A 12,627-nucleotide genomic window follows, 5' to 3' on the forward strand; every position below is an offset into this window, starting at 1 on the left:
TACAATCCATTGTGGGCACAACAGCAGGGACAGAATTGGAGCGATAATTAAGAAGTCATGCCCTGAATCATAAACAGGAGACAAAGAGTGATACACTGGTAATCCATTAGGAAACTTTTGAAACCTCAGAGCCTATCGCTAGTCACACAGCTCCTTCAACAAGACCATGACAAATATTTGGGGACTAAGAATAAAAACATGTGAACCTATGGGGGACATTCCTCTGCAGCTGGTTTTCCAGTTTTTTATTTGGCACCACTTGGTTAAGATGCTACATTCTCTCCAATGTGCGTTTGTCAACAATGGAGTGTCTGTGGTAGCATGAGTTTATATCTGTCTTTGATTCTACACTATTGATTGATGTGTCTCTTTTGTGCCAGTGCTGTGCTATTTTATGCTTATAGAACCATAGAACCTAAATAAAATGTTTGATGATGCCTAACTTAGGCGTTCTTCACTTTAAAAATAATTCATAGCTTTAGGGCTTCTTTTTGGAGTAAGCTCCCTTTGTTTATAAGACATTTTCTGCACAAGCAAACTTATAGTGTAGGAGTTTCTCATTTCCTTGGTTAGACCTAATCCAAGGTAGTTTTTAAATTATTATTAATGGAATTGTTTCCTTGAATTTTTTCTAGTGTGTTTGATATTGATAACTAATAAATATAATGATTTTGGCCATAATGATTGTGCAGATGTTTATTGGTTCTTAAAATTTTCAAATGGAGTATATAGAGTCTCTCACATATAACATTTTATCATCTGCACATATGGATAATTTGAGTTTGTCACTTCCTATTTGTATGCCTTTATATCTTGCTCTTGTCTTATGATTCTAGCTAAGACTGTAGAAAGTAGACACACTTTTCTTACTCCAGATTTTTTGAAGAAGTTTATAGTTCTTTCCCTATTTGTTATAACGATGGCTATGGGTTTACCATGGATAGCCTTTACTGTGCAGCAGTATCTTGTTTCTATTCCTACTTTCATCACAACATTCATTAAGGAAAGATATTAGACTTTATCAGCAGTTTTCTCTGTACCTATGGATTTGAGCATATAATTTCTGCCCTTGACTTTTATTAATGTAACTCTTCATGTTTATGAAATGTTTATGTTGAACTATCCTTGCATGCCTGGAATGAAATACAAACGGCCAACAAACCTATGAAAAAATATTCAACATACTGAGCCATGAGAGATATGGACTAAGGTTTCACTCTCTCCAGAATGGGTCTCAATAACAAGTAACAGCAAATACTGGTGAGAACATTAAGAAAGGGGATCATTTTACACTTCTGGCAGAATGCAAACCCATCCAGAGCAGGAACATCAGTATGGCAGTTATGCAAACAATGATAAAGTAGAACTCCCCTGCCATATCTTTTTTCAAATATATTTTAAAAAGACAACATACCACAGAGACACAGTAGCCTAGTTATGGATCATAAATGGACTACCAGATTTTAATTTGTATTTTACTATACATTTAGTAACCACACTAGAACACAGAGTCTTGTGCACAGATTTATTCTAACAGTTGTCTGTTAATTACCGCAAGCATAGATGATTTCTTTAAAAACGTAATGTCTAGCAAAATTTTAATTACCTCCTCACTGTACTTACTAATTCTTACAAATATTTTATCATCTTATGAGCGAGCCCTAACTTTTCAAATGTTTTTAATTCACATGCATACCCACTGGGTTTACACATATGAGCCTGCACGAGAGGGAGGCATTGTGCAAAATAATTTTAGAACTTAGAAAATCACACCTGCATCAGATTAAACCTAGATTCACATGCCATGTGGTTGTTTCTAATCGAGTTTGGGTGCACATGTTTGTTATGTAGGTAAAACTCTAGAAATAGCTGCAGAAAGATATCAAACAATTTGGATGGCTTTAATAACTTCAAAAACAACCCTTATTTGTTCTTCTGTCTCTTTTACCCTTTTTTCTCTTTTATGTGTGGCTGTGGGTCCTTCTGTACTTAAGGGTTACCTGTTTTTTTTTTTTTTAAGTCTTAGTTGGTATAAGAGATGTGATAGGAGTTTGTAGTACCTCATGTGCTCCAATATCCATTCGTAGACAGAAAAGAAACATCTTAAGATGGTATCGAATTGCTATTCACTCATATAAAGTATGTACAAGCAGTTTCTTATTCATTTGGGTCTAACAACAATAATGATAGCATGAGGTTATGCCTATTACATATTAGTAAGCTGGATAGGAAGAGGCAGAATCTTTGCAAAGACTGCACAGCTAATGTTCAATGCAGCCTGAATGGCCTGGCTTCTTCTGATGACTGCATAGCAGACATCCCAAGTGTAAATGTAGCTCTTGCTGCTACAAACAAAACAAGATCAAGTACTGTCCTCTTCCATAATAGCTATACGATGTCAAAGAGGATTACATTCCTGGTCTTAGTCACTTCATCTCAAGTAACTGTCTTCCTTTAGTCGCATTCCTATACCATCTATGATCATGGTTCCTGTGAGAAATACTTATCCTTGTCAAAAACAACTGTCTGTATTTACACGATTCTTTATTGACGCAGCTTCAAATGAGGATTCTTTTTTTTTCTAATTGAGAGGTTTCACAGCCTGTTTCCAAGCAACTTTCCTCCAAATGCAGCATTTCTGCAAAATTGATAGTTCCATAGTGTTTTCATCTGATTGGCACATAGCCCCAAAATGTAGTCCCAGACTGTGGTTCCTCATCTTCTGAGCCACTTCACCAGCGGTCACAGTGGGAGATCCAGGCTGCGTTTGGATTTTACACAACCTAATTCTAAAAGGCAAATACACTGATTTCTTTCAGGAAGTGAGTCCTCTGAGTCCTTCCTCAGAAGTGGCTCTGCATCGCTGCTCTGCCGAGTCGTAATGATCTTCAGATGCCTTGTTCCCTCGAAAGAAGCATTTTTAATTGGAGAAAGTAGAAGAGATAACAACTGGGCCAAGTTTCCTCTAAGGATCACAAGCTGCTTTCCCTGATCGTGTTTTAGTTCCCTGCGTCTCCCACTCCTTGCACCATCCCCAAACCCACTTCTTTAGAATTTAGCAGATCATAAATAAATTGTTTCCTACAAAATATTTCATAATCGCATTTCAAAAGCTGGTGGTATTATAGTCAATAGCACAGTGGAAAAGCCTACCCCAAGTCTTCCCATGACAAACACAGTTGACTACAAATACACGAACTGCCCGCACCCCACCAACATTAAATCTCATCACAGGCTGTGAGCCACTTCTTGATGATCTGGTTCGTCGATGCTTCTGAGGCCTCCTCCCACCTCCCACCCCCACCCCACAGGCCTCCTCACTTCAGGGAAGTGACCTCCTTGCTTGCCATTGGGCTACAAACCGGGTTGCTGACCCACAGTTTCGCACTTCTTTCCTTTGCACAGAATACATCTATCTGTGGCCATGCCCTTCTTTTTCATGCAGTATCTCTTCCTGTCACCCGTCAGAGGGAGTTTCACTGATTGTTTACACCAAGGCTTATCTCCTGAGGCTACCTTAGCTTTCTTCTAATCCTTCATCGCTGAGTAGCATGGCACACAATATGCTTTATCACTTTTATTTAAGAATATAAGCTTCCATGGAAAATAAAATAATGCATGTTCCTGAAATTTCAGTGCTGGAAAAATTACTAAAAAGAGCTCAAATGTTTATTTTGAGTTCATTTAAATGGGAGAAATTATAATTTTCCACAATGTGCAAAGCTGTTTATAAAGCAAAATTGCTCACAGCTTCTAGCTGTATTTATTGTTCAATGCTTACTTCTTCTGAAAAGCGTTTTCTTTTGAAGTGTTACCCTTTTCCAATTATGCATAAATTAAAGTATCCATCAGAATATACTGTCCCTTTACAATTTATCTAAGGAATGGGTGCACAGCAACAAAAAGCTTACTTCCTAGTACCCACCAATCAAATGGAGTGTTCCAGACTTGATTCTAAGCTATGTCTTGAGAAGCCTTACAGCTGCAGAGCCCTTAGAGCCTTCAGGATGTACTTATGTTGCCATTGTGGGAATAGATAATGTTCTTCTAGTTTCCTCATTCTTGTTTTTGTTCGCTGTAGTTTTAATTACCCAGCACCAGTTCTTAATGTAGAGTTCAGTGCCTTAGCTATCACATATAATTAATTTGTAGCCAATGTGATATGCATTAAAAAACAAAATTTAACCCAAAGTCAGCCAGGTCACTTTTCTATCCTTTCTCTCTCTCTCTCCTCCTCTCCTCTCCCTCTCTCTCCTCTCCTCCTCTCTCTCCCTCCCTCTCCTCTCTTCCCTCTCTCTCTCCTCTCTCCTCCTCCCTCCTCCTCCCCACCCCCTTCTCTCTCTCTCTCTTCTCCTCTCCTCTCTTCTCTTCACTGTGTCTGTTTGACAATCCGTTGATGTTGCACCATCTAGTTCTCAAATAGGTTCTGATTGGTGCCACCTCAATGATATGGATGTCTGCTGATAATTTTTATGTTTTGAAGCCATTTCTCCTCATTAGTACTAAACTCATAATTACTGGCTTGAAGCAGAAGTTATAATGAAGTCAATGTTATTAAGTATCACACCAAATTATCAATATTCAACAGATTTTTAATATTCTTAGAAATATTTGCATTTCCTTTGAAAGTAGCTATGACAACTCAAAGTTAATTTTTATTCATTAAAAATCAAACAAGATAACAAAGAATTTTAGAAAGTATAAGGTAGCTATTTTTACATCACTAAAGCAGCTAATCAACCTATCTGACTATGGTTCATTTCATCAGAAATAAACTGCTACAGACCTGACAACATATTCACCAACAAACAGAATTTAGCTGACTCACTTTTGTGTTTTACACTTAAAGCATCCAACCTCATCAAATATGATTAATATAAAAGTATCCATGTTACTCAAAATGGCTAACATCCTTAAGGGAACTACCCACCCACTCGTTTTTTAGTTTATATGTGGAATCAGAAGCATAGGGCTGTACTTAGCTATTAGACTACAGCAACAGTTGTGGGAATAGACCATACAATTTTCCATTTTAACACAATAAAAGAAACATAGACTCAGGTCCACAAGATGGCTCATCACAGAAAGGCAGTTGCTGTGCAAACCTCACAACATCAGTTTTATGTAAAAGTAGAGCCCATGTACAGGTAGAAGTAGTGAACCAACTCCACAAAGTCATCCTCTGGTTTTTACATAGCATGCCCTCTCCCCAACAATAATTATTTAACTAGCTAAAAATTTAAAATAAATAAACACAGACTCTTCCTTGCTGGCTTTGAAAATGTAAGCATTCATGTGTTGTGAAAGAATGAGAGAAAGCTCAAAGATTAATTTCAGAACACATATTGTTCTAATAAAGGAGCACAGCTGCCTCAAAGAACTGCCATAAGAACTAGATCAAAAATTTTATAGAATGCATATAAACATGTATGTGTAACAACAAAATTAATAAAAGGGAGGCCATGGATTTGAAGGTGAGGAAAGAGAGGTATATGGAAAGACTTAAAGGAAGGAAGGAGAAGTGGTAAAAGATGCAATTGTATTATAATCTCATTTTCTTTCCTGTCCCGTGTTTTTCCCTATTTCTCATCCATCTACTACTAAGCAGTGGTGTCCCAATTGCAAGAAGAAATGCTCCAGAAAATGAAAGGTAACAAAAGTTAAGTGCATTTACAGGCTCTACGTTGAAAAAGACAGTTTAAATTCTGTAGAAAGCCATTAAGTAATCAAAAACTAGTGATATCATAAACATAATTTTTTTGCTGAACATAAGTACACAGTGCATGTTTCACTTCTAATGTAAAATTAAAATGGGAGCCACCAGTTTAGCAGTATATCCAGTTTGCCGTGAATATTGAGTTCATGAAGTTGGTGGTGCTATCAGAATAGTCTCTAGACTTTCCTTGCTGAACTCATCATTCATGCTATGTCATGAATAATGCATATGCATTTGCAAACTAACTAAAAAATCAGCCACAATAGTCTTCAGTGAAATAAATGGCTCCATTCAGAATACTCACAGTTTCTTTAAGATGTCTAAGAACTCTTGGAACTTTGTTGTGGATTTTTCTTCATATAGACAAGGGCCACCATGTGCTTGTCTGATATACACAGCGATGTTGTGTGACTCATCAGGCTGGAGTTTCTTTTCTTCTATCTTTTCAACACTTTTTCCGAACAAGAAAACAATATTAATAATATTTCACAGTACATAAAAATTTTACATAGTTTTACTTTATTCTCAACAGAAGAAATATATGGTTTGACAATAACTCAACATTTGAATGGCATTTGTTTTTCAGAACTTCGATTTTTTTAGCCACCAGTATATTATATTTGTACTCCATTGTACCCTGGGCCTAGAAATTAGCATATATAAAGTATTTTAGCACATATAACTTGGTTATATGTTATAAGTTGTAACCATTTAAAAATTATATAAATTCAAGGAAAATTTTCAAATCCATGACTACCCTTCTCTCTCCATTTAGCAAAGCTGTTTATCTGTTTTTAGAACAACTTTTGATTGTTCTTTCCCAATTATAAACTATAAACATCTTGGATGTAGTTATCACAACCATATTCATATCTGATAGCTTATTGTGCACTTCATTCCTCCAATAAATATAGGAATTAGTGATAATTTGAACTATTTCTCGCTCATTTTACCAAGATTTTCTGTTGAGGAGTCTAAGGAACAGTAAACTAAAATACGATATTCATCTTTAATAAGAAAATAAGGGATAAAATAGCCTAAACATTCACCAATTAATTCCTGATAATATATCAAATCATAAACATACTTGGAAAGAATTTAGAACTTGAGTAGAAGTTATGTGGAATAACAAAAGGAAACTATCTCTTTTGTATTTAACATTTACTGCATTATAAGTGCTGCTGCCTTTCTGTGACTTTATATATACATCATCTCATAACATTAGCACCAACACTCCTTTCTCATTTATAAACAATGGAAATTTCAGAAAGTGTACTATTTCTTTGGAGGGAGACATACAGAGATAGAGATAATCAATGAAGAAAAACAGAGACAAAAAAGAAGTGGAGATACAAAGGCATGTAAGCTGAAGTACATAAGATGGAAAGGAGACAAACTACTCTAAGGATATCATAGTAGATAATTTCTAGAGAATAAATAATATCTCTTTAAATGAAGTTTTGTTTTAAAATAATTTTGGCTTGTTAAATAGAAAAACTATGAATAGCTTCAATTGGTCATTTGTAATTTTTAGGTATTTTTGTACCCAATTATTTATAGATTAATTTTCACTCTATCTAATAGAATTCCTGAAATTATTTATTAAATTTATATTATATAGAGTGAGTTATTAGAGAGAGAATTGATACTCTCCTGTTGATAGTGTACATTTTGGACATTGTTTTTATTATAAATTAAAATTTAATTTAAGAGATATTCATAATATATTAAAAGAAAAGAGGACGAAAGGGGAAAAAGACTAATTACAAGAAACCCTGGCAGATTTTTGAAGTAGAGCATAATCAGTATGTACAAAAATGAAAAACTATTTCCTGTGTGCAAAAAGCTTCAGTCTAGATGTAACTACAGACTAAATTTTGTTTTGAGTAATTGCCTTTGTTTCCAGAAAGAGTCATAAAATGTATATGCACTCCTATAAAATTGTATTTTTGCATATTTTAAATTTCTTGGAAATGATTCCAGTGGATTTTTATAGCTTTTTAAAAAATTCTTCAACATTATGTTCATTAGACTTAATGGCTGTAGTTTAATCTTTTGTTGCTCTATTAGATTTCATTGTCCATATATACCCAAAAGGACTGTTTTCTGTTATTGTCATTCTATTATTTGGAGAACAAGTGGGTTTTGTTTCCATATTTGTTTCTTACTCCAGGCTCTGCCACAAAACAAATGCAGGCTCCCTTCTCCTTTGGCCCATGTCTTCCTCTTCTAAAGTCCTTCCCCACACTCACTGCTTTATCCCAGGCCCCAAGTCCCGAAGGCACTCCCTGGAACCTATAGGTCATTCTGGCAAGATAAGCCAGAGAAGCAGGTAAGCTAATTACAGCACCTAAAATTCCAAACTTCCTATCCCAGATGCCTAGATGCCAGCATAAAACATAATCAATACCATCCAGAACAATATGTCTCCACTAGGACTCAGCAACATTAACAGAAGTGGGCCCTGAATACTGTAACACAGTTAAAGCATAAGAAAGAGATATTAAAATAGTTTCATGGATATTATAAAGGTCATTAAAGAGGAAATGAATAGAATGTTCCAAGATCTGGAAGAAGAAATGGAATCAATAAAGAAAACCCAAAGTGAGAGAAATACAGAAATGAAAAATGTAAGAACTTGACCAAGAACATCAGAGGCAAGCCTCAGGAACAGAACACAAGAGATGGGAAATAGAATCTCAGGCACTGAAGACACAATAGATGCAATGAATACCTCAATCAAAGAAAGTGTGAAATCTGTATAACTCTTGGTACAAAACATGCAGGAAATCTGGGAAACTGTGTAAAAGTAAAATCTAAGGATAATAAGAATAGGGAAAGGAGAATGAATAAGGTCAAAGACTGAAAATATTTATAATAAAACTGTAGAAGAAAATTTCCCTAAAGAAAGAGATTCATATCAAGGTATAAGAGGTATAACAGAACACCCAATAAACTGGATCACAAAAGAATGTCCCTTTGACACATAATAATCAAAACAATAAACACATAAAACAAAGACTATTAATAGCTGAAAGAAAAAAAGACCAAGTAACATATAAAAGCAGATGTATTATAATTATATCTGAATTCTCGGTAGAGACTCTAAAAGACAGAAAGGCCTAAACAAATGTATCACAGACAATAAGAGACCACAGATGCCAGCCAAGATTGCAATACACAGCAAAACCTTCAATCACATTAGATGAACAATGTAAGATATTCCATGAAAAAAATAAATTTTGCAGTAATCCCAGACTAGAAAATTAAAATGGTAAAGTGTGCAAACATCACACCACCACCACCACCAAAAAGAAAAATAAAAAAAAAAGGAATAAACAAATACTGTTCATTGATAATTAACTCTCAATATGAACAGTCACAATGCTACAATAAAAAAAAAAAACCATAATGGGTGTGAGAACAGGATCTATCCTTATTTGGAAGTGTTTTGCTTGGTTTTATTAAATACATCTTTACACGTTTTTATACCAGTATGTAATGCATCTCGATTTTCCTATCATTATTTCTTACCTCGCCCCTTACCCTATCAACTCACCTACCCCCAAACCTCCAAATGCCCTTGTCACTTTGTATTGATTTGGTTTGGCTTCATGACGATAATGAGGGAAATCCATATGAGTATGTATATGGAGCTATCCATTGGGGTACGATCAGCTCACCAGTGGCTGTTTTAAGACACTGAGGAAATCATTTGAAGTAGATCTTAGGAGTTAGAAATATCTCCCATGCCCACTGCCTGGATAAAATACTGGGCCATTCCACGCGTAGACATCTATAGATTTGATGCAAGCCTAATAAAAATCCCAGGACCGTTCTTTACATACATACATTCCCATGGAATCACAAAAGGCTGCAGATGGTTAAGTAATTGTGAACCAAATGAATACTGCTGAAAGTATCATCACACCTGATTTCAAGTTATACTATAGAAGCATAGAATGATATTTGTAGAAAAAAAGAAAAACATAGGTTAGTTGAATAGAATCAAGGACTTTATATATATATATATATATATATATATATATATATATATATATATATATATATATATAATTTCTTGAAACTACAGCCACTTGAATTTGACAGGCACAAAAGACATACATTAGGCAAATAAACCTATCTTCTAACAAATAGTGCTGTGGAAAATAGATGTTTAGATGTAAAAGAATGAGAGTATATATTTATAGTTCACTCTGCACAAAAAATCATCCTCAAATGATTGTGGACCTCAACATAAGACCTGAATTCTGAAACTACTAGAGAAAAGATTGAGAGTGCACTTCAACACGTATGTATATGGACTCTCTGAATAGGACTCTGGTCATTCAAAAAATAGGGACAACAGGCAACATAGGTAACCTCATAAAACCAAAAATCTTCACAGCAAATGAAGAAATAGACAATTGAAGACACCTTCCATCCTCTATCCATAGAGTGATAGAAATTCTTTGCCAACTATAAATGTAACAGAGATCTATGTCCATCGTATACAATAGTCTCAAAAAAAAATTAGTAAGCAACAAGCAAACAAGTAACCAATTAAAATGGTTTTTAAAATTAAATAAAGAGTTTTCAAGAGAATTAATACAAATGATTGCTGGAGAACATTTTGATAATACTTCTCTGACCATAAAAGAATTCAAGTGTTTCTATTTTCTGGCATAAAAATCTCAGTGTGAAATTAGAATAGTTCCAAACTCAAACTACTCCTAAAGTTTCAGCTTTCGATGTACCTGGCTTTTGAATACAATCTGTGTTCCTTGGCTTGTAGGTACACACACACACACACACACACACACACACACACACAGACACACACACACTATATGTATATATATACATATTATATCATGTATTTATAATATTTATACTGTAACTGTAATATATTTCCTTGTTGGAGGAATCTTTTTGCAAGATATTACACTGTCCTTCCTTGCCTACCTAAGATAAAATAAAGAACTGAACAGCAGATCACTAGACAGGAGGAGATAGATTAAGACTTTGGGGGAGAAAAAAAAAGACTTCGGGGGAGAGAGAGGAATTCTGGGAAGGAGAAAAGTGGGAGATTTTGCCAGCAAGATAGAGAAGAGGTAGGTGATGGAGGGGCTGAGGAGAGGCAACAATCAACTCAGGAGAAGGCAGATTGTGGTAAACAGGTTATTTTGAGTTTTAGAAGCTTGTTGGGCACCAGCATAGGACAAAGGCCTTAAGAATTTAGAACTAATTAAAAGTATCAGTATCATTATTGGGAATTGGTGCCTCAAGGATGACAGTATGGCATTACTTCTCAAAAACTAAACAAAGCACCTCTCAGAGCACTTCTACTACAATGGAGTTTATAATATGAAGTTATTCTAAAGAGCTGTCACAGCCTGTGTGAGACAAAGTACTTAATATTTACTGAAAGACTTTCTACTCTTAAATGTTCTCAATCCACGTGCCCAGGAGTCACAGTTTCCAACAGTGTGTGAATTCTTTGATCATTTAATAGATCCTCTTATTTCTTGTCTTTTTCTCTATATTACTTTACTTCTAGAATGTTCTATCACTCCAAGTTAGAATGCCTCAGTAATGGAGCACAACTTACAACTTAGCAGCCTCCCTACTGCCCCTGACATGCTTCTAACCAAAACCATCTTACAGGGGCACTAGTAAATATACTTCGGCAAAATCAACCTTTCGCGTTTGCAATCACCATTCTAATGGCTAATATGCTGTTAATGAATTAGTCCTAAACTTTCTTGTCTTCTATCTTAATGCAAGGAAATCTGACCCATATAGGCAGTTCCTAAAACTTGTCAGCTCTTTTCATTAATTACTAGTCCCTCCCAAGTTTTATTTTTGCACAGGAATGTGTTTGGTTTGGGGCATATGAAGCATCACTAATGTAGTTAGTAAAATTTGTATAAACTTCCACAAATTAATGTTTTTAGGGAAAAAAACCTATGTTGAAGATTCTATGAATCTAGAAGCTGACAGATACTTTAGTGGTTAAGAGTATTGTTTAGCACTTCCTGAGGACACAGGTTCAAGTCCCAGAACATACATGGTGGATCACAACTCTCTGCAACTCCAATACCAGGGGATCCAATGAACTCTTCTAGACTCTGCAGATATTGTATATATATAGTGCACAAAAATATATGCAGGCAGACACACACACACACACACATACACAAACACATATAAACTATAAATGTCAAAATAATTAAAGATGTTACAAGACTGATTAGAACTTTACAAGTGTACAGAATTGGAATATGGCTATCCAGAGCCAAACTATCCTGGGTAACTCTACTTCCATTATAGCCATTCATTCCTATCCTATGTGTCTGGCCTGACAGCTTTCCATTATCAGGTAAAACCTATAAAGTGGATTAACATATGATTAACTTCTACCAACTCAAAAGCTAAATGTAATATTCAGAACTGATGGCAGAGGTTTTGTTACTTTACTACAAATACCTACTATGTTTTCTCAAATATATATGGAAAATGCTTTGATGTGTGTGTGTGTGGGGGGGGCTGATTCCACAGCCTTAATAATACCACTTCTCCCTGACTCTCTGTCTGAGACGGAAACCTGAGAAATAGTCTGTGCTGTGAACTGACAGTGCACAATTTTAAAGTACCTGACTTCTTTACGCTCAATATCACATCTTTGACACTAAACTACATCACCCACCTCTCAGATGTTGCAGAAAGTCATGCTTTTTTAATTTTGAGATTGATAGGAAACTCCTCAGAAAGACTGCTCAGGGATTAGGCCAGGTGATGAAGGCTACCCTCTGAAAATACTCCTTTGGCTTCCCCTGCCATTCTTTTCATAGTGGTATCTTTCCCTCTCCTATTATTCTCTTTTTTAATTTTTTATTATTAAAAAATCT

At 35.3% G+C, this 12,627-nt stretch overlaps 1 protein-coding gene across 1 annotated transcript in view; it reads right to left on the reverse strand.

Moving 5' to 3' along the window:
- Positions 1-12,627, reverse strand: part of Cnbd1 (cyclic nucleotide binding domain containing 1) — a 332,377-nt gene that overhangs the window by 274,961 nt on the left and 44,789 nt on the right. The window contains exon 5 of the mRNA XM_051155903.1: positions 6,021-6,157. Within this exon, the coding sequence (XP_051011860.1) occupies positions 6,021-6,157 (137 nt within the window). The remainder of the gene's footprint in view (positions 1-6,020; positions 6,158-12,627) is intronic.

This window comes from Acomys russatus, chromosome 2, assembly GCF_903995435.1.
Source record: "Acomys russatus chromosome 2, mAcoRus1.1, whole genome shotgun sequence".
NCBI classification, from domain to species: domain Eukaryota; kingdom Metazoa; phylum Chordata; class Mammalia; order Rodentia; family Muridae; genus Acomys; species Acomys russatus.